Here is a 23,300-nt window from a genome sequence, read left to right as displayed (position 1 = left end):
TGAGGGGGCTGGCAGGAGTGGTGGGACCCCGCCCCACGAGCAGGCAGCGCACCGCCACCTCCCCCAGCTCCACCCGCCGCCGCTGAAGAGGGCGTGACAGGGCCGGGTAGGGGGTGCAAAGGGAGCGGCGAGGTGGCGGCCAGGGCTTGCGAACAAAATGGCGCCGGCGGTGAGGGGGCTGAAGAACCTGGTGTGGCAGAGTGAGTGTGGGGTTCCGTTCCGCGCCCCCCTCCCCGCGCTCCCCGGGGGTGGTAAGCGGCCTGGGGCCGCTCGGTGGGCCAGGGCACGGGCAGCCTGGCTGGGAGCCTTCGCCGCTGCGGCTGGGGCCACGCCTCCCGGTAACCCGGCGTTGGGGATCGGGGGTCTCCTGGCTGCCGAAGGTGGGGCCGGGGCACCTCTTGCCCGCAGCGGGCAGCGTGTGAGGGGCCGCGCTGCGTGTGGGAGCTGAGGCGGCGGGAGGGTGGTGCTGGGCCCCGGGCGGCTCTGTGGTGAGCGGTAGAGGCTCAGGTGGTGATGGTTGTTTGCGCTAGTGACTGAGGGTGGCGGTCGCCGCCCTGCCGTGCTGCTGCCGCCTGCAGTAATAGCACCTGGATGGAAGAGTTTTTGCTTTATTTTAAGATACGGGTAAACTATACCAGGCTGTAGCCAGCTGTGCCGCCTCTTGAAGAGGTTAAACTGAAATCGGCTCCTCAAGGACTTCCTTGTGGCTTCCGAAATGGCAGTTTTGGAGAGTGCTTTGGAGAGTTTCCGGAAGAAAACGCTGAAAGTGTCCCCAGATACTTTAATAAATGAACTGCAGGTTTTATTGCCGTATTTAGGAACAGGTTGTGCTGGTGTTTTGGTGCAGGAAATGAACTTGTAAGTACTCTAGGTCCTAGTGGAGTAGAAAGGCTCTAGTATTCCAGGTACTGCGTAGACCTCTGGGGAAAGGCATTAGCAGCCACCTCACGCCAGAGTTAATTGTACTGAGGCTGTGACTCCATGAGCAGCTCAGCCAGTCTGGTGACTGTGTGTCATTGGAATGGGAAGGTCCCGCTGCCTTCTCCTCTGTGTTTTCCTCCTCCCACCTGCAAGCTCCATTCTGCTTGCTTGTGTCACTGGAAAACTGAAAAACAAGAAGAAAGAAGAAAGCGGACTGTTCTGTGGTGTTCAGTTCTTTGTTGCTGGCAACTGTACCCTGCTCTTATGAGTTAGATCTTTTTGTTTAAAAATGCCACCTGTAGAAATATCTGCTTTTGCTCTTTTGCTTGTCCTGTCTTGCTGATAAGTCATGTGCACCTGTGACTGTAAAGTGATTGATTTGTCCTCCGACTTGGGCCTTAAAAGCACTAGTGCATCATCAAGGCACATAAGGACTTATGAAAAGGGCGTTGCTGCTGTGGACAAAACCATCAGGAAGAAAGATTAAAGCAAGGGAAGAAGTGTTAATAGTAAAATATTTATAGTTCAAACTTCATAAAAAGCAATCAGTTTTTTATGAATATTAGCTAACTAGTTACACTTGTCTTTCCAAAACTACAACAATAATTAAAATTGATTAATTAAGTTTTAGACAGTGTCCAGCACTTTGTTTATGGATAATTCAAGGCCATAAACTGCTGATTCCCAATGCTTGAGCAAAGGTGGGGCTTTTTTAGGGCTGGTTTATCTGAAAAATGTCATCACAGTGATGCTGATGCTTCAAGAAGCAGGTTGGCAGCATGTATCTAAGCAGATCTAGAACTTAATGAAAACTGTGGTTTGTGTATAACAGGGAGGATGCCAAATTGGAAGCAACATAGAGGACAAGTTTGAGGAATGGTAATTGTTTTTAGGAATTGTGTAAGAAGAAAAAGGTTCTGGAGAACTGAGTTTGAGTTCTGTTGTTTAGCTGCATGAACAAAATACACCAATTGCATACCTCTCAACACTTTTTTTTTTTTCCTCAAATAACTTGCAGACCAGTATTTTTGTGAGATTATTAGATAAAGCAGAGTGAATGTTTTCTAATTTGCTATGAAGAATGCCAATGCTGCAAAAAGTAACTTTAGTATGTTGGAAAGCCAAAGCATAAAGTACTCATCTTTAAAAAGAACTTTGTTTTGTTAATGTGAAAGGCCCTGTATAGAACATCTTTGTAAAATATTATTATGAGAACCATGAAGTATGGTTCCCACATCTTGGGAGTGTTGTGTGCTGTGCAGTGCTGGAGTTAGTGAAAGTGAAACAAAGTGAAGGCTGGATGAGCTGCTCAGCTGGAAGGAGCTGGTGAATTCTAAGGCTTTGGAAGTTGGGGATAGAAATATGGAGTATCTTGCAGTAGTGTCATGCCAAAGGAACTTGGACATCGGTGAATATATGAATATTTATAAACACTGAAGAAATGGGTGTGCTTTATTGTATGTACACCTATACTGAAACTTCTTATGGTTCTTTTTCAGTGATCACAAAATGCATGGTGGATTTGCTCCTTTGTGTTTTAGGCTTCTGTTTCTATTACTTTCCTTTTTTCATTTGGGAATAAAGTTCAGTCATTTTAATAGACAGCTGTAGTCACTGGATTACTCTGAAGTTCTGTCTTCCAGGGGAAAGAAAGAGAACAGCATTTTTAGGTTTCCTTGTTCCTATGTTTATAAAAACAAGGTTTTAAACATTCCCCCAAATCTTCTGACTTCTGATCTTGCATGAATGGTTTGTGTTAATTAAATTTGCATTATCCAGATTACCCCATTTCTGTAAATTTCAGCTCATGTTACTGGTGATCTTTAAAATCTGCAGGTCATAACCAGGTGCAGACTCCTATTGCTGAATCCTGTACAAGCTTTTTTATTGACATTTCTACCTAAGTTGTCATAGCAGGGAAAGATAATGGGTGTTTTATTTAAGATAAATTTCAGTTCCTGAAAAAACTGGCATTTTTTTAAGTTTATTTTGAAATTCTAGAGAAGGAACAATTAAATTAGCATATATTTTAAAATAGGTCTTTGTGGGAACGTGTTGGTTCAGCTACCCTTTTTTTTAGAGTAGCTTAAAAATAGTGCATGTGAACAATATAATTAATGGAGGAGTTCATTAAAAGAATAGAAACAAAGTGAAATATTTGCAGTCTTGTAGTAATTCAGACTGATTTTTATGATTGATATTAGCAAAAATGGAAAATTGAGCTACGTGTTTTTTGAAACAGACCAGGGCAGTTTTCTTAAATCTTTTTAAGGCTTTAAACATATGAGTCTAAATGCTTGAATTTTTATAGTAACAATTTGATTGCTCTAACTGGCAAACTATCTACCTCTGTGTCTTCTTACAGGGCTAAAATCATTGATATTTGATGACTGCAGAAAAGATGATGAATGGAAGGTATAGTTTCGATATAAATTTTGTTAGAATGTTAGAACCATTTGACCAAGCAACTGTATCACTTAGTACACAACAACTTAAGTATCATTTAGTGGCTCTCCCTATCCATTTAAAATATTTTTCTATCCAAGTAATGTATTTCAGTTTTGTTAACTTGGTTCTCTGTATAATACGTAGTGAGAGGTCTAAGGTCTAGTTTAAGAAGAACAAACATCTCCATTCTTATCTCCATTCTTTTAAGTTCTGAAAAAAAGAAAAAAAGAGAAACATTTTCTATTAATCTTCCCTTTTCCTTTGAAAGAGCTGTACCTTATTAATGTTAAAATTATATTACTAAATTAGGCAGGAATTGAAAGACTTGTGTCAAAGTGAAAATCTTGAAATATTTTCTAGTAAGACTAGTGGAGAAAAGCTGCTTATTTAAGATGGAATGCATCTTTTGAAATTCTGTATGTAGGGAGCTGTCTTCTGATGCTATTTGAGCTTAATTTCCCACTGTGAAATTGCTATATGCAGGTGATAAAGAGATACTGAGTAATAAAATAGATTTCAGCCTCCAATTCCCATGGCAAGTTGTTAAGGAAATAACATGAGTTTAATATAGCTGATTAATTTCTCTAAATACTTTTGTGGGTTTTTTTGTTATGTTTAGGTAATTCTTTTAGATGAGTACACTACTAAATTACTGTCACTGTGCTGCAAAATGAGTGATCTACTGGCAGAGGGAATCACGGGTAAGCATAATTCTTTTTAATACACAGTATTAGCAATATGCTAATAAGAAAAAGGGAAAGTATAAAATTGATGGTACCCTTGCAAGAAGTTGTGTAAATTTGATGAAAATGAGCTATAGGATATTAGACTAGCAGACTTTCTAGCTTGTACAGTTTGCCAATGTCCAGGGTAAAGGAGTTTTCTGTCATAGAGTGATTTTAAGGATATTATCAGTCAGTTGAAGTGATAAGGTAAAACAAGATCAGTGAAGTGTTAAGTGAATGTTTGTAAAACGTATGAAAAGTAGGAAAAAAATGCAGAGCATAATGTGTCCTATAAATCAGTACTGTCTGCTGCTTTGAATTAATTTATGCTCGTTAACAGCAGAGTTAGGATACAAGGCCAAAGGAACTTAAGTACTGAGACAAAATGAGAACAGGAAACAACAGACAAACTGATGAGATGTTTTTGTAAGCAAGTGGAGGCAAGAATTTAAATTTGAGTTGTGTTGTGCATATTTTAGTCTCTTCCAAAACCAAGAGAGCTTTCTATAATTAAAAAAAAAAATCTCAACAAAAACTTGAAACTATATGAAGTTACTTTAACTGGAGTAAGTACATAAGCATCATTGACAGTCATTAGATTGTCACTTAAAAAAATTGTGAGTACTTTGTAGGGAAGTAGAGTTTCTCACCTGCTGGAATGTCTCTTCTATTCCTTGATGCTGGCAACTGTAAAAAGCAAAGTATAGGTGGAGTGTGATATATCTCTGTTATGAAGATAACATGCCTGTTATCCTGTTCAGATATGCCTGTTCAGATAAGACTTCACGTTTCTACTTGTAAATTTTCTGGGTTTTTCACCCCACAACTTAAAAAAGGATGTTTTTCTTATCCTAAAACACTTTTCAAAGTTGCCTTTTTTGACTGACCTTTCTGTAATGTTGTTTAGTGTGTCATTCAGCCTGATTTTAAGATTGAAATTAATACACAAAATGTAAATTTCTTAGTTTTTACTTAGCTTTAGATGGAGATTTTTAGAAATGCTTTTGTAAGTATTTGGACTTTGCTATGTTTCCCCAAGTTGGAAGGCTTATTTCAGCAATAACATGATCTGTCTGGAAGTACAGTAGCAAAGCTGCATAGATTTCACTTTTTGGAGTGTATTTTTAGTAATTATATTAATAACTACTTTTTTGTTCTGTGTGAGAAACTTTCAATGAGCATGTATCCCATTCATCAGTAAGAAACCTTTTGTTTCTAATGAATACACTGCTGAAAAGAATCTCTTGTTACTTGTTCCTACCCTCAAAATTACTGAGCAACATAAATCTTTCTGCATTTTCAAGCTAGTGTACTGCAACACTATACAGTAGTGACTTTATTAAACCAGGACAACAGTAAACCAAGAGTTGAGTGAAGGTGATTTGCTGAAAATGTCTAATTTATGTCTGCAATTATAGTGGAACAGAATGAATGCAAAGGAAATAAGCAAAGGACAGAAGAGGCTGTAGTCCAAAATAATGCCCTGCATAATTTCATTCTCTCTCCAATGTGCTGGAAAAAGAACTATTGTGTTGAGACAGTTCTCTTGTGTTGATGTATCTTTCTGTGTGATGGCAAAACTCTGCTTGTGTGGAATTGCCAGGAATGATTTAGTCCTACAGGCTTTGTTGATACGATACTTGGGGTTGGAGAAGTCTTGTAGTAACTTTCTGTATTTAAAGTAATAAATAACTAAAAAGTCAAGGTTCACTTAGCAGAAGATTGGTCCTTGCCAGTAATTTTGTGGACAACTTGATTGGAATTATTTTTATTACCTCTATACTAAAATATGTAAGGTGCATAAAGCTCTTAATAATAAAAATTTCTTATTTTGTAGTGGTAGAGAATGTATATAAAAACCGTGAGCCCGTCCCACACATGAAAGCAATATATTTCATAACTCCCACCAAAAAGGTTAGTATTTTAAAATAAGAGTAGCAAGATATTTCAGATGGAAAAAGAAATATTTTAAAATATTTATATATTTATATATATTACATATATGTATATACAATATATATATTTTATATATATAGCACTTAATGCTTGCATTTTCTGTTATCTTTAATTTTCCATGATAGAAAGACATTGCATTGTCACCATAGGCTGTGTTGCTCATGGGCACCTTTTGATAAATGGAGACAGTGTTTCATTGCTTGATATTTATAACCTCGCTGAAAGAGATATTGTATTAAATAGTGATGCAATACTTCAAACAATGGAATTCAAAGTAATGGCTCTAACAGGAGATCACTGTTACTGCCTACAAATTGATGAGAGAATACATCTCAGCATTGTTACAGGTGGAAAACGAAGCAGGTGTTCTGCTTTTACTTCCAAGTGATCTTGGCTTTCTGTAATTATTATGCTTGGTCTGGAATTAAAAGTCTTCTACTTAAGTGTTTTATGTTGATTTGCAGTATTCCTAAGCAGGGCTGGGTATTTAACAGGGCAAGAGGAGAGGAAGGAGGAAATTTGGTTGTGTGAGTAAATGCAAAACACTGAAGTTTTGGTTTTTTTTCTTTTTTCTATTTCTGCCTTAAGTCTGTAGATGGACTTATTGATGACTTCATCACTAAATCATCGAGCAGATACAAAGCAGCATATGTGTATTTCACTGACTGTAAGCAAGCTTTTGTGTTGTAGTTTGATAACTTTATACATGTAAATAAGTAAGCTTCTCAACCTTCTTTTCTGTAGCTTAGTACATGAAAAATTTGGGTCCTGTTCCTTAAGAAGGAGATCTGAGACTCAAGTCGTTAACTGTATTTGGTTGCCAGAACATGGTCGCTATGCTGTGTGGCAATAGTAATTTCTTTTGCAATTACTAAACAATGTTGATCATTCCCCACCTCATCTTTTAATTTAGGTAATATAGTTTTATTTTTCAAGTGTTCCAGTTCTCTCCTGTGTTGGAGAGTGGGGGGTGGCGTGGGGCGGGGCAGACAGTTCAAGTAAAACTGTGTATCTCATGTAAGCAATAATAGTACTCAAAAAAACCCCCCAAAAAACCCAAAACTCTAAAACATGAGAATTTGATGCAAAACTGATGTTTTGTAATTGGTTATTAAGTAGTTTCTTCAGACTTGCAAGCCAACTCTTTTTCCCATCACCTGAAAGAAAGTGCCTACCTAGCCCTTGCATGCACAATGTAAATTGGAAAGCAGAGGCAATAAGTGCAAATGGGGCTGATGTGAGTGCCTTTTCCTCAGTGGTCAGTCAGCATGACTACAGTGGTGTGTAAAGAAGGGAAAACAAAAAACTGCTGAAGGCAGAGACTGAATTGTGGTGCTCTCTGTGGATATCTGAATGGTGTGTATCTGCTATCATATGTTCTTCATGGAGTCATCAAATTACTATCAAAAACTCTTGGGTTTCTTGTTTCATTTTATGATCCAGTAACTTTTTTGTGTGTTACTGTGACTTGATTTAGAATTGTCTGTCTGTCTGTTCCAATGTCTGTAAGCTTATGTCCCAGCTGTTAACTCACTTATGCAGAGATGATTTATACTTAATCTTTTTTTCCTTAGTTTGTCCTGATAACCTCTTCAATAAAATTAAGTCTTCCTGTGCAAAATCAATCAGGAGATGCAAGGAGATCAACATTTCCTTCTTCCCCTATGAGTCTCAGGTAAGTTTCATTCTTTATCTCACCAGCAAAAATAGACTGGAGAGCTGTTTTCAATGTTATTGACCTGACAAAATGAAATAGAATATGGCTTTTTTAGTTTTGTTTTTTACCTGACTATGAGACCTAGTGTAGTTTTTGGCATATTCCCAGTGCTTGCCTACATTTTTTTCAGATGAAAACATATTCTGTTTTACTCCAAGGTTTGCTGTTTGTACTTGACCTCTTCACAAGACTTGGAATCAGCTGCAGTACAGAGGTTAGAGAAGCAATGCATTCCCTAAGAGAAGGGAAGTATTCTCTTTTGTCTTTAGTAAGCAGTAAAGTTGGTTACTGCTGATACTGAGTTGCTATTTGGACAGACTGGGTAGGTTTGTGTGTAGGAATAAGAGTAAGTAGAGCTAACTACTCCGTGAAAATTCAAAAATGAGAGCAAATGGATGATAAGAACTGAAGGGGGAGGGGAACAAAACCAAAGCCTCCAAAAAAGACAACCAAAAAACTGTAACAACTTTGCAAACCTTTTATTGAGAGGAAAACATTTCAATGAAAAATTTGAGAGCACAGATAGAAACAAGTAAGTGTTTTCCATGTGAATATTGTATTGTGAATTTGTTGCACTTCACTCTGATACTCACTAATACAGTGGAGCCCTCAAATCCTGTCCACTACCTGTGAATGTTTCCCACAAACCTTTCCTGTGTTCTTCAAACTTTATGAACGCATCAGGGTTCAGAATTCTTATGTATACCAGGTGAATATAGGTGAGGTTGCTCCTATCCAGAGTGTATTGTGATGCAGTTCACTAGTTGGAAGACACACTTCTTTTTCTAATGAGCTATCAGATAATAATTAGTATGGTGGTTCGTTTATCTGTTTTCCCACTGTGTTGATGTTTCTAAGCTTTCGTTGAAACTGATTTTGGCAGTTCTTCTAGAGCTGCTCTTAAGAGTTTTGTAGCTTCCTCTATTGAGTAAGACATACAAAAAAATTGTAGTTGTAGTTTTCTGTAGGATTTACCATTAAAGCAGAAATAGGAACTGCTTTTCTAAAGTTTAAAATAAGCAGTACTTAGCCCAAGCAGCACTTAGTCTCTTGTTTTTAGTTTAGTTTTGCATTCCTGGTGATTTATTGAGATAATTTTGAATTTTTAGCATCGGAACAGACAATGTTAACTGCTTTTCCTAATCAAAAATCCCTAGGCCTGCTTTCTTTGATAAGGGTAAATAATCAGATTGGGCTCTGGGCAAAGTCTAAATGACTACTGAATGAAACAAACATCCTTATCTGGATGGACATTCTTCTTTTTCTCTGTAATTACAGAGTCCACCTGCAGCTGGTGATAATTTGTTTATTGACAACAAAGTTTTTTCCATGTTTGCATTCAATTTACTAAACTTCTTATTTGCAATTGTTTTTATTTTGTGTATTATTAAACAGCTTTTTTCCAAGATTTAATGCACTTAATGAATTTAAATTCTTGGAGATGAAGTATTTTTATAGCAAAAATACAGTATGTAAAATTCTATTTTAAACTTAATTATGATCATTCTGGTATTGCATTGTATGGCTGTCTACGAGACACTGGATGGTATTTAGCTTTGCTTGTTTTGGGTCCCTCAGTGTAGACAGTAAGCAATTTGAAAAATGTAATTTACATAGGGGAGGAGAGTAATAAGGAAAACCATGTAAGAACAGGAAGTAGATGAGTATAACAGGAGACAGAAAAAGGACTGAAGCATAGGTTTGGTTTTTTCTTTTCCAATATATTATATATGAATTTTTGTTACAGAATATAGTTTTAAAGGATTCTTTTACCATATATTTTAGGAGTACACCTTTAAGCTTTTTATTTTCTTTTTTCTTTCTTGGTTGTGCTTCACACAGGTATTTACTCTCAATATCCCAGATGCATTCTATCGCTGTTACAGTCCAACTCTGGAAAAGACAAAGGATAAAGATGCTGTCATGGAAGTGATGGCTGAACAAATTGTTACCTTGTGTGCCACACTAGATGAGAATCCAGGAGTGCGATACAAAAGGTGAGGCAAAAATCGTGTTGGATAGTGTTGTTGCTTTCACTTCTAGCACTTCCCACATTGTTTGGTAATACCTTGAGGCTGCAGCATAGTTTCTTTTTTTGTGGATTAACAGTTTTTAATCCACAACACTGAAGTATGGAATCTTAGGAATTTGTGAAGTGTAGGCAGAGCAGTGGATTATTTCTCTATGTATGAATTTAACAGAACTTGCTATACCCTATTGTGTTATGAAATGTTTGTTTCATGTTTGGTCAGTAGGATGACACTCATATGTGGCATTCTGATACACTGCATGCGTAGGCCTGTGACAGAACTGCTTCAGTTGGTAGCTCTGCAGCTCTGCTTAGCATCAAGGAATTTATAAATTGCTGAGGAAGGTGGTATCAGGATTTCTTCGTAGTACAGGTATTCAGGAGAATACTCCTTTTGAGCTTTGACAGAGCACATAGAGTAGTATCTTGGAAGATGAATTGGGCATCTGAAATTATGCTCAGGAATTGCTTTCTGTGGTGTAACATGAAGTGGTGCCTTATTCTCTGTGAAGGTAACAAGGAATTTCTTTTCTTTCTTTTTCTTCTCTCGTTTCCTGCCTCTGAATGAGACTTTTAGGTGCTGGGCCATATGCCAGCTTATGTCAGTCTTTTGCCTGAAGCTGATTGTACTATGTGAAATACCTGAAGCATTCAAAGAGTGGAATCATAATGTAAGACTGAAAATACATTGGAAATACTTAGCATGGAGCTCAGAAACTACTCGTGAAACCAAAGGACTAGTCTAGGCAGTTCTTTCTGTTTTAAAGGTAGCATTTTATTAATATGATGAAGAAAAATTTAAGTTATTTTTGCATGTTTCTTTTTTTCCCCAGTGGACCATCTGATAAAGCCAGCAAACTTGCACAGCTTGTTGAAAAGAATCTTGAAAACTACTACAGAACTGATGAGAGAAGCCAAATAAAGGTAGAATGTGAACTAAAATGTTTGCTTCTTTTTTTATAAGTCTGGGGAAAAATAATCTTTGGAACATGTTATAACAATACATTATATAAAACCTGATTTTATTTATTAATAAAGGTAACTAGTTGCCATGCAGTTGTTTTTGTGTATGAAAGCAACTTAGAGGTACTAACTGATACAGTAAATCTATACGTAAGCAAGTGTAATCTGTGTGATCAAACTAATTGTACTTGAAAAACTGGTCCTATGATAACGTAGGGAATGATACAAACATAAAGAGAAGTGAATAACTTCTGTTTTAATATCACCCTTCACAGGGCAATGGGTAGGAAGGGCTTCACTACCAAGTTGAAATGTCTCCCATTAAGAGATCTATTGTCCACAGAGACACAGATTTTCATTTTAGTAGTGGTTTTGGTCTGTCCCTACAGATGAAGGCAGATTAGGGCAGCTGCCTAAAAGCAGAAGTATGTGGTAAACCATTCTGCAGTAATAATAAATGTATCTGATGCTACTGCCACTCTGCTAAGCCTTGAAGTGAAGCCTTCAGTTGAATGTTTTGAGGTTACCTATTCTGTGTTGGAATAGAAAAATAGTTACAAAAATCAGTGGAGGCCTTTTTGTGTTTGTGTGTTTTCTTAAGCTTTTTGTTCATTAGGTGTCATTACCAAATTGCAATGGTCTTAAAAGCATTGCCTTAAAAGTAGTACTTAAAGCTACTGTGTTCTGGTTATCATTTAAGTGTTTCTAGTCATGTTGATAAACACTTGGTCTATACTTCCAAGTTTTTTCAGTTATTTTCCAAACCATGTCTGCAGTGCTGTAACTTTAAATAACTTTAACATGCATTAACTTTACACTGTATGTCTTAACTTTACATTTTTTTATGGCTTTCTAGGCTAAAACCCACTCCCAACTAATAATACTTGATCGTGGCTTTGACCCAGTGTCAACTGTACTTCATGAACTCACTTTCCAGGCAATGGCATACGATTTGATACCAATTGAAAATGATACTTACAAGCAAGTACTCCTTTAAAAAAAAATTAAATAATTTATTGTTGATTATAAGATCTATGGAATAGTTCAGCTGAATTACACCATAGCAATGTTAGCTATTTATATTACATGAGTTGCTTCACTTACTATTTAGTCTTTCCTCTTGGATTTGTAATTTTCTCTTTGTTAACTTCCTAAATAAGGTAGGATCTAATTAGCATTTTTGCTAGGACTTGAGTCTAATAAATTATGTTTTTAAAAAAACAAAACTTCTATGCTAGAAGGAAAACCTTAGTAGTGCATGTTCGGATTCTCTTATCTTTTCTTCTTAATTCTCAACCTTCTTAGCCCAACAAGGCAAGCAAGACCAGTAGTACTGAGAAAAAGTTTAGTTGTGTCTTACAAGTGCTCACCTTTTTACCTCCTGTTATATCATTTGTGTAGTTGTTAAAATTTACTGATGTGCATTTACAGTAGAAAGATATAAACCATGTGCAGTTTATAAGTGTTATTTTATCAGTGCTTGTAGTAACATGACATTGTTTTGAATAAGGTCCTTACTTTGCTATCGGATTGTTTGGACAGTAAAGATTTTGGTAAGATTTTGCTTTCTAATGACCCACTACAGTGAAGGAGATCCAGTTGCCTCATTGTTTATTTAAGCAATCAGAAATGTATGTTCTCTATCAGAAACACTGAGTAAACGTTTACATAGGAGATGTAGAATTCTATGAATCTGAAATTTCTGGGTATGAAAATGTAGCAGAGTATGTTTTCTAGGTAGTCGTGATCTGACTTCTATGATTAATCTTGTAAATTTTTTATATTTTTCTGCTTTCTGGCTGCCCAAACTTGTGAGTTTCTATAATGTGAAAAATTTTCTGTAAGTTGATTGCTATCTAGCTTCATATATTACTGTTTGGAGAAAAGTAATAGGTGGTCTGTAATGTTGTGAAGCATGTCTCTGGTGTATATTAGGTAATTAGTCCTCTGTCTAATTGGGGATGAATAGGACTTGATTTTCCTTTAGAGTTACAAAATGTCTTACAGTAGGTGCAGCAAGCTCCACTTTGCAATCCGAGTGTGTGTTACTTTGCATGCAACTGGCATTTGAAGCCACAGGGAAGTTGACATTGGAAGTTGAAGAGAAACTGATGTGCATGTAAATGTGTGATTGAAACTCTAGTTACTGCTGGATTAAATGAATATTCAGAAGCTGTTGCCTCAAAGAAACATTCTGAAATTCAGCTGCTTTTTCTGAAGTTCAGCTGCTTTTCCTGTGTGGAGAGATATGATCTGTAAAATCTTATGTAAATTATATTGTGCTGAACACTATCTTGGCTTATAAGCGAAAACTTGTCTATGTTACTGCTAGTACCATGCATTTTTATTAAAACATAACAATTAATACTTTCAATGAGTTACAAAAATGAGGGTGGGAAGGGGGGGAATTCCACACCAAACATCTGTCTGAATTTTCTCTTGGAAGGTACAAAACAGAAGAAGCTGCTGGCAAGGAACGGGAGGCAATTCTGGAGGAAGATGATGACCTCTGGGTGAAGATTCGGCACAAGCACATTGCAGATGTGATAGAGTATGTATATAAGATAACAAAAGCTGGTTAAAAAAGGCAAGTTATAAGAGTTTCTTTAAGAGGCAATTCGAGCTGTTAATAAAGTTGGAATAGAGGCAGTAGTGAAGATAGTTTGAAATATAGAGTGCATCCTGCTAAATGGTGCTGGGAGGAAAACATATTTTCATAAATACAGTATGTACAGAGGTATGCAATTTTACCAATGTTTATTCCCATTTTTCCTCAGTAAGTGTAATTTAAGTATTTCCTGGCAAGTATCTTGTAATCTTTAAAATCTGAAAGGATTATTGTGTGTAAAGTACTAGGAAGTTAATGCATCAAATGAAGTTATGCAGATATCATTAACATGATGTTTAACTTTAGTTTCCTTTGTCAAAACCCACTCTCTTCTCTGAAGATGACCTGTTTTTGCAGCTTATGCTTTTATTCAGTTCTTGTTGCACAGTCTTTTTAAGATTTTAAGTAAAGATTGTAAGAAAAGATTTAAGAATTGTGGTGCTGTTGCATTTGATTACTTTCCTTACTTTTTTTTTAATCAGGGAAGTACCAAAGCTTTTTAAAGAAGTTGCAGCAAAAAGAAAAGCAGCAGAAGGGAAAGTAAGTTGTTTTTTGTGATTGTATACAGCTGGTGACACCTATGTATTTCATGAACCCATTACAGAAATTTAGGCTTATCTCAGTGGCAGTTTTTGGGTAATGGAGAAGCAAGGCTGCAACAGGAAGGGATATAAGGATGTCAAATATGGGGCAAAAGAATTTCAACTTGAGTAATTTCTTCACAGTTATCAGTATCTGCTCTGGCCCAGTTAATGAAAAAGATGCCGCACTATCGAAAAGAGATTAGTAAGGTAAGGGGTCTGTAACTGCAACTTCATAGTCCATCATTTTGTACACAATTGTTGAAATTTAATTTTTTTTTTTTTAATAGCAAGCTGTCCATCTTAACTTAGCAGAAGACTGCATGAAGAAGTTCAAATGTAATGTAGAAAGGCTCTGTAAAACTGAACAGGTATGCTTAAAAAATACAAACCAAATGACAAATGAAAATGCAACTTTTGTGTTTTCTTCTTTTTAACTCATGGATGTAGTGTGTGTCTTGTTTGGTTTCTTTTTGTAGTCAATTTTTGAGGTAGTAGTATTAAAGCTACAAGAGGTGTTTAATGCTAATAAAAGATGTGATTTTAGATTCTTGTTGTTTTGGCTTTTAATCTGGCTGCTTTGTGTAAGGATTATCTCTCTTAGTTTGAAACTCCTATGAATTTCTGCAGAAGTAAGCACTTTTAAATTGTCCAAGAAAGGCACCTGTTAGGATGAGGTATTACATTGTAGTACTAATCTGAAGTTAAAAATTATAATTTGTATTTCTGTGTATTCTAGATGCCAATGAATTTTAAATATTTAAGTGTTATGTAGTGTTGATATAATGCTGTAACTATTGAAATAATTACGTCAAAGACTTTTCATTCTGAGTTTAAATTGTTGTGGCTTGATTGTTCCCTGAAACCTGTGGTTTCATAAAAACACACTTCAGAACACCAAAAACAATGTGTGTGTTTTTAATAACTATTCACTAAAATTTTTTTTTAATTTTATTTTAGGACTTGGCTCTTGGAACTGATGCAGAAGGTCAAAAAGTGAAAGATTCAATGAGAGTCCTTCTGCCAGTTTTGCTCAGCAAAAGTCATGAGAGCTATGACAAAATTAGAGCTATTCTCCTGTATATCTTTAGCACAAATGGTATGATAAGCTACCTGATTTTTTTTTTCACATATTTTTTTCCTCTATTCTATGGACTTTGATTCAAGTTTTGTGATAGTCCAGTATTTTTAGTAAGCTTATGGCTCTGTATTGGAGTTAATGGCCAAGTTTGGAAGAAATACTGTCCCTCTTCCTTAGTTTCTTCCTGAGTACTGTCCCTGTTTCTTAGTTTCTCCTTATTACTGATAAGGAGTTAAGTGATTCGGTACGAATGCGGATCCATACAGTGTTTTAACATCACTCTTGTGCTTGGATGCATGCAACAGTTTAAATTTTCTCCTTTTCTAATAGTATTGAAGCTGTTAAAGGGGGAGTTCCATGTCCATTGCAACCTGAAAATGAAGTCAGCAGGGAAGAATTTATAGTAGAAGAGTAGAAATTGCCAGAATGTGGGTCTCAGGCGTCTATTAAAATATTGATTTTTTTTTGGTCTAAAAAATGGGCCATTAAACAGAATTTTGTTTAAAATATAGTATCATGTTAAACACTAGAATAGACTGGTCAGACAATCAAAACTAAAGTCTTGGACTAGACAGCAGCCCAGAATGTGTGACAAAACTGGTCCTAAAGTCACATGTCAATTAAGCTGTGTGTTTTCCTTATATTGAAGGAACTACCCAGGAGAACTTGGACAAGCTGATCCAGAATGTACAAATAGAAAGTGATAGTGATATGATACGAAATTGGAAATACCTTGATGTTCCTGTTATTGCTTCAGTAAGAATATATTTACTTATTTTGCAAATTCTTGGCGCCCAAGCACTTGCCTTGTTTTACAGCTCTTTCAGCAGCTCCTAGCAGTATTATCCTGGTCTGTCTTTGGTGTTTTTTTCCACGGAGGCTGGCATTTACTAGGAATCCTTGAAGGAACCTAGGAATTCTTGAAGGTGTCTTTCTATGTCTAATAGCACTTAAATAAAACATGAATAATTTTCAAAGTAAGCTACTTGTGATGTTCCCCCTAAAATCATCAGTGTATCCTGAATTCTACATGTATTAACTGTTCTTCTTTACTGTTCACAGTTTAAAATTTCCTACTGATTACCCCCCTGCTTGCTACTAACATTAAATAAGTTATATTAAAAAGTTACACTGTATAATACAGCTGTGTTTTGAAAACCTTTACAGCCTGCTGCTCAGCAGCATAAATACCCAAGAAGGGACCGTTCGTCAGAAGAAACTTATCAACTTTCTAGGTGGACGCCTGTTATCAAAGATGTCATGGAGGTAAATTAGACCAATTAATTAATTCATGGGTACAGTGCAGAAAGTTACTCAAGTGAGCAGTTATTGTCAATCTTTGGAGTTAATTTTGTTAAATAAATCTGTTAAGCGTTGTGTTGCCTGGAATATAGAGCATTTAGACTGCTGTGTGTTTCTTATTGGAGGTTTTAAACTTGAAGCAATTGGTAGTGAAAGCAAAAAGCCTTTTTCAAGAGCTTGTACTGTGATTAGTAGTGCTAAGTGTAGTTTATAGATCTGTATTTTTTTCTCCAGTGGGTCTTCAAACTGTAATTCAAATCTAAACTATAGAGCAGTAGAGGCTGGAGGATGTTACTGTCAGAAGCGTAGTTGCTTTGTTTTCAAAAACATCAGATTTCAGACAGAATAGAGTGTTTACTATATCTGTAGTGTGAGCCAGTGCTGTCAGTTGACTTTCACATTTTTATTTGTGTTTTCAGGGACCTTAACTTCTCTCATATAGTTCTGGAGAGAAATTAATATTGCACAAGGGTAATCATTACCTTTTTTATTTTTATACATTACTCTCTATTACAGAGGAAAAGCTACTAGTGAAATCTGAAGAGTTAAGTTAATACTATGTTTATAACAAAATCATACGTATTTACAATTCATTGTGATATACAAAAGCCTTGTCATTTTAGCATCCCATGGTCTAGCACTTTGCAGTGGTGTTCATATAGTGCTGATTGTTATTGGCTGTAAGAAATTGCATGTGCTGGTATTAAAGTTAAGTTAGACATCCTTACTGGAAGTTGAAACTTGATGGGCTTTAGGTCTATGTGGCTGTTTAACATTTGCCTTGGTTTTGCCCTTCAGGATGCTATAGAGAACAAACTAGATTCAAAAGACTGGCCTTATTGTTCCCCATGTCCTCCTACCTGGAATGGTTCAGGAGCAGTAAGGTAAATAGTTTAATTTATTGGAACGTAATTTACCCATTCCTCTGTATTTTTATCATATATGTTGTAAAGTGTTAGACAAGTGTGTTTACTAAGCAGTGAAACAACTTATATAAGGTAATGTTAATGTTTAAAACCTGTATTTTTCTTTCATCTAAAATGTATTGAACTTGGTTAACTCTTCCATAGCTTTTTATTTGTACAAATGGTACTTTCATGTTACCAGAATGAGAAGTTTAAGCCACTGAGCTTTTTAGTGTGAAGCAGTTCCAGGAATGGATTATCAGTATACTGTGACTTTGGAGAGAAGAATGTTTTCATTTAGTCTGAAAGTGATTTCTGCAGTAGTAGTTCCCACAAGGTAAATTCATCTTCTGTAGGCCCTTTCATTAGAGAATATGGGCCTGTTAGGTATTTGATCCCTGTAAGCAGGGCATGGTTTACAGATGTCCAGGGAAGTTGGAGGTCTTGGAATGAACTATCTGCTAAGGAATGTGAAATGGAGTGTTCCATGTACTTGCATATTTACAGAATAGCATTGAGAGGTGATTTTAGAAATTTTCTTTCTTTTGGTAGCTGGCTAGCTTCCGCTGTCTCTCCTTTCCCCTTTTTTAATCCCACTGGCTCTTGAAACTCGTGACCAGTATCTGCCAATGTGACAGCTTTATCACTTGTGGTACTCTTATTTAAATGGTGAGACAGATTAGAAGTGATTAGGGTGTTTTTACTATAGGAATTCTCACTGTGCTGGAATTGGTAGGGAGGGAAATCCATGTATCCTAAATGTGGAGGGCACACGTGAATTGGAACTTGTACTTCACTAAATTAAAGATCCAGAAACATAGCCTTAGGAAAATAGTTATGTGACCTGCTGTACTAACCAAATTGTTGGTGTGTCCTCATGTTCCTGGCTATGCACTGAGGGCAAGGTAACACTAAGGGGAAGTGACTGTATGTTGTAACTGATCTCTGTCCTATAGGCTAGTGAAAATTGTCTGTCTTTTAGGCATCCTAGAGAAGAGATAGCACTGTAGATGATTTAATCTGAATCTGCAGTTACTGCCTGTATGATAGAAAGTATATTTTAGAGCTTTGATTTTGTTTCTAGCTCTTAGTCTTATTTGATAACAGATTTTTTTTTTTAGAGATACTGTTCACATTGGAGAATGAAAAAGCTAGGACTAGCTTCTTTAAGTGAACTTGTCATAAAAAATGAGCAACTGAAATTGCTAGCATGCAGAATTCAGCTACTTGGTGAAGTCCTTTGTGTGTGAGCTGTGTCTGCAACAACATCTGTGTTTTGTATATATTCCTCTTTGCATAGTTTGAGTAAATTTTTTGTTAAAATTCCTTAAGTTATCAATTTGTCCAAATTGAAATTATAATCAAACCATGGTTTGTGTAACAGAACTTGTTACTACTAAGTGTATAATTTTTACCAAAATTAATCAATAAAATTAAATAAATGTCATGTAATGAAATCTTTTACAGTGCACGCCAGAAACCTAGAGCGAGTTACCAAGATGAGCGTAAGAATAGCGCACGGCTGATAATATTTGTCATTGGGGGAATTACATATTCTGAGATGCGCTGTGCTTATGAGGTTTCTCAAGCCTACAAGTCCTGTGAAGTTGTTATTGGTAAGCTTGCCTTGGGGAAAAGGGTGGTATGTAGAGATTTACTACTTAAATTTTGCTAGTTAGTTCAGTAAACTAACACAGTAGCCAATGTATTTAATTCTAAATACTTAAAAGTATTTTTTCAGTTTATCTAGAATGCTTGATGTTTTGGCTTTTGTTGTGGAGTTTTTTTGGTTTTGTTTGGGGTGGTGTTTTTTATTGGTAGGTTTTTTGCTGGTTTTCTTGGTTTTTTTTCAACAAGATATTAAGGACAACAAATACAATTTGGCTCTACAGAAGAACGATGATTAATTACAAGAGAAATATATTATTAAAGTAACCTGGCATACAGCAGAAAGAATCTCAATAGACCTTCTTGCATTACAGTTGCCTCAAACTTCAGCTATACTTAACTATTCTCAATGCATTTGGAGGCAGTAAAAAGTCTGTCAGACTACTGCAAATTTATTCACTTTGGGAGAAAGGGAAGACAAGTTTTTTTATTTTGCTTAAAAAGAACCCAAAACATAAAAACTGCGCCAAGCAAAACAAACCAACCCAAAATACTTCTTCACTGTAGCTCTGTTGACTTTACATCAACATTTATGTCTTGTTGTGGTTTGTTTAGAGACTTGGCACAAAGCACACCATGATTTATGGCTTTTGTACTGAAAACTGCAGTAACCTCCATAATCTTAAGATTAAGCAGTAAATGCATGAATTACCAGCTGGAGTGGTAATCTCTTAGTACTTCAGAGGCAGCAAATGCTTGTTCCAGGAGCTGCTGTGCTTCAAAGAAATGTTTCTTGTGGTGCTGTTTAAATTTTGGTGCCAAAATATTTGCATATGTGATATATCAAAACAGATCTCCTAGATACAGAGACAGGTATCCATCTGCAGTGGCAGCTTATGTTCAGGTGCGGAGTCATCTAAAGCATTCTAAATTGCTTGAAATGCCTGTGCCTAGTAATTTTAGTCTTGAGTTTTAAAAAGGATTAAATCCATCTACCCTGCTTTAAAATAAATGAATGCTATTTCCTATTATAACCTTGATTCTGAGATCTAGAGTTTATTTTCCTAAAAATGGGGTGAGTGTTGTAAGTGCATTTGTGTGTGTATGTTGTTTATTATTTGGTTTATTTTTTTGTCAGCAGGTTAAATTATTTGTGGTTGAGATAGTTTAATACTGGTCCTTGTTTTGAGTAGCAGTAGAAAGACTAGGACAACAGGAATGCAGTTTACCAAGACTGTTTCTTCACCTGAGACTTGTTTACAAAACCATGTTTAGTGTAGGTCACTCACTGTAGTATCTGGCAGTAACCACAGAACCATCTTCCCTTTTGTTTAGAGGTGGTTCTTGAGGTTTGTTTGTAATCCTAATTTCTAAGGGAAGGTGACAACTGCCCAATTTCCATGTTGCTTACTGCAAGATGAAAACCTTCCTGTATTCCTGATTCAGCACTTGAGGAATATTGGGAAAACTCCAGGTTCAAGACATCTCTTATCTTCACCGATCTTTCACAGGATGGGTAGACTTACTGCTGGCTGGGGACAAGTGTGTACAGAGCAAATGGCCCAGGTTCAATCCTGTACTTAAAACCAGGCAGAAGAGGGACTTGAAATGTGTATGCAAAGTAGTATCCTAATCTGGATGTCTCTGTGTGAAAGAGGGACATTGTCTACATAATGATGACACATATTTATATGACACTTTTAACAATAAAACATGAAAACACAGCTGTTGTACTTTGCAATTTTACAGCTATAGTTAAAAATAATGGCATGTAACATTTTTAAAGAGGGAATTTCTGGAAGCAGAATTTCAGACTGATACAGTTAATACTTATGTTCTTTTGTCAGGTTCTACTCATATTCTTACACCTAAAAGACTACTGGATCAAGTCAAGAGCCTTAGTAAACCGAAGGATATGGTCTCCATTAAGAATGAATAGAAATTGTGGTGTTTATGATGTATTTAGGAAGACATGACTTGTTGGGGAAGACACATAATATGTCTATAGTCTTATGGAACTGACTTTTCACAACATGTTTCTGACTAATGGAATGTTATAATTTAAATTTGCTGCTTTTTAGGGACTAGAAGACAGGGGAAAAAAACCACTTATGTTTAAGTCGTATTTATTATCAACAGTGTTACACTGTAAGTGCTTTTTCAAAAGGGCATGTTAATTTCTAGCAAATTATGCTAAAAGCTATTGTGATTATATATAAACTAGAATTGTTTTTGAGAACTGTGAAGCCTTTCTATAATAGAGTATATTTCTAAAAATAACTAAATAAAAAAGGGCCTAGGTTTGTAGGTAAAGGCTTCAGAAGAAAATTTGTAAATAAGAGCTTAATGTAAAAATATTTCACACAAATTTAATGTCTCAAACTGTAATTTTCTGCAAAATAAATAACTGAAAATTCTCTGAATATATGTAATTGTGAAAAATCAAATTTTTTTGATATGGTGGTGAACAAAGTAGGAAGTTAATGCTGGAAGTGCTAAATGGTTCAAACATTATAAATAACTTTGGAGAAATGTCGTCAGCTGTGCAATCAAGTACACTTCACATTTAAGTCGTTACTAAAGCTTTTAAAAAAACCTTAATATCTTGGAAAGTTCCTTATGATTGTGTCCACATGGTCTGTCTCTTTAATAAGCTGAATTTCTGTGATACAGAATTTGCAACATTTCAAGCATAAATTCTTTTTTCTTGAGGCAGTAGGGGCAGGGGAAAAGAGAGTGAAGGTAAGCGTATGAGTCAATTTTTCATATGGGTTCATATTTCATAAAAGAAAAGAAAAAAGCAAACACCAAAACCTGAAGCATTCAAGAGTATTTCTTATTTTCTTCTTTGGTACATAGTAAGAAATACATAAATTTGTGTTAAAAGCGATCAAGTAAATTCTAAATTGCATTAATTCTGTAATATTGGTAATGTTTAATTTCCTCTTAAAAGTTACTTATGTGTAAACTTACAAACTTTTTAAAGGGATGTTTTAAATGATGTGCCTTGAAATGTTAGCTTGTTTTAGGTAGAGTTTGAGAAAAGCCATAATGAAAAATAATTACAACTTTTTAGCGACATTTTTCTCAACTGTAAGGATATTTATTTTTTGTTTTGCAGAAAGGTTGTCTTGGTTCTTTTCCCTTAATTTTGCCCTTAGATTATCTCTTTGTCCCAGATAATATCTTTGGTAAGTTGATACTAAATTAATTAGAAGGCAGAAGAAGATCAAATTGTGCCCTTGTATCAGGGAGGAATGAAATGGGACAGCATGATGACAGATTCTAAAATGTTGCAGGATGTGGGGCATGATGCAGGTAAGTGGCTGTACCTTTCAAATATATCAAAGCTAAGCATCTAACCTATGCTGACTTTATTTTCTATGTCAATAAAGGAACCAGCACCTTTTTAACTTAAGTGTTTCATCAAACTTGAATGCATATTAACTGGGAAAAAAATAAGTAGAATTTTATCCTGTTTTTCTGAATTGCAGCTTATAACTATAAATATCAAAAAATTGATAGTAAAAGTACATATTTAAGAAGTTCAGTGCTCAACATCATAATAAAGATGAACATTTTCAAATAGGTATGCTTAAATTATAAATAGACTTAGACTTTATCAAGAAAAGCTCAAGTTTGATGTAAAAGCCATACATGCTTGCCTTTTTTTTCCCTATTCTCAAAGCTTAGGAGCAATAGATATAGAACAAAATAACTGATGTCAAAGTGTCCTACTTAAGGACTGAAGTAATTGATTGTAGTAGTATAGAATACATTCTATTGATTTTTATTTTTTGCATAAAGTTGAAGAAATATCAGCTTGAAATATTGGATTATTTTTGCATATTCATCAGTTAGACTTTCTCCAAGTGTCTGCTTTAGGCTTAAATGCAGTAGCTCTAAAATTTGATACCTGATAAATAAAAGACTAAGACTTTTGAGAACCCATCACCAACTTTTTCCAGAACACGAACCTGAATATTACTGAAAAGGCAGATTAAGAGATACTTTAAGAAATCTAACAGCAAAATGTAGCTCAAAACAGCTCTTGGTTTCATACAGGAGCTTGGGAAGGCAGGGTAGAGGAAAATAACTGTGAGAAGTTTATTTTTTATTCTCCAAATATTTTCCAAGCTACTTTTTTCTAGATGAAGAACTGCTTTACCAAGATCAGGAATGATAGAACTCTATCTCTCTCCAACACCTAATACTTGTACAAGGTATATCATAATTTTGAAAGTTCCTCTTTTCATATTGCATGTTTTCAGATAGATACTTAGTCTGTACATGTGGTCCCAGTTTCAAGTAAGCACAGATGTTGTTGATCTGATTGCCCTAGATAATAAAGATGTGTATTTCCAAGTGGAATTTTTTTCTTAAGTTGAATGTGGACAAGAATCAAATATGACTGAGAGGAAAATCAAAGGTGTGGAATAATTTCCATGTCAAAAAT

At 35.7% G+C, this 23,300-nt stretch overlaps 1 protein-coding gene across 1 annotated transcript; it reads left to right on the top strand.

Annotated features, from left to right (window-relative positions):
- Positions 1-60: 60 nt before the first annotated feature.
- On the top strand, positions 61-21,234 carry STXBP3 (syntaxin binding protein 3). Its single transcript, XM_030454966.1, has 19 exons — positions 61-200; positions 3,287-3,336; positions 3,989-4,070; positions 5,932-6,008; positions 6,639-6,717; positions 7,625-7,725; positions 9,610-9,764; positions 10,630-10,720; positions 11,616-11,740; positions 13,206-13,310; positions 13,850-13,907; positions 14,093-14,158; positions 14,239-14,319; positions 14,909-15,047; positions 15,679-15,785; positions 16,197-16,295; positions 17,130-17,215; positions 18,704-18,852; positions 20,692-21,234. The coding sequence occupies exons 1-19, from the start codon at positions 158-160 to the stop codon at positions 20,781-20,783; spliced, it is 1,785 nt and encodes a 594-aa protein (XP_030310826.1). The 5' UTR covers positions 61-157; the 3' UTR covers positions 20,784-21,234.
- The last annotated feature ends 2,066 nt before the right edge of the window (positions 21,235-23,300 follow it).

Source organism: Calypte anna, chromosome 8 (genome assembly GCF_003957555.1).
Source record: "Calypte anna isolate BGI_N300 chromosome 8, bCalAnn1_v1.p, whole genome shotgun sequence".
NCBI lineage: Eukaryota > Metazoa > Chordata > Aves > Apodiformes > Trochilidae > Calypte > Calypte anna.
Note: the sequence above shows the minus strand (reverse complement) of the source record. Positions and strands in the feature narration are given on the sequence as shown.

What these genes read in the sequence shown, in the direction of transcription:
- STXBP3 (XM_030454966.1), top strand. Translation starts at nt 158, where the DNA reads ATGGCGCCGGCGGTGAGGGGGCTGAAGAACCTGGTGTGGCAGA. An exon ending in ATATGTGTATTTCACTGACT is followed by an intron (nt 6,718 to 7,624) that starts GTAAGCAAGCTT and finishes TTTTTTCCTTAG; the next exon opens with TTTGTCCTGATAACCTCTTC. An exon ending in ATGAGAGAAGCCAAATAAAG is followed by an intron (nt 10,721 to 11,615) that starts GTAGAATGTGAA and finishes ATGGCTTTCTAG; the next exon opens with GCTAAAACCCACTCCCAACT.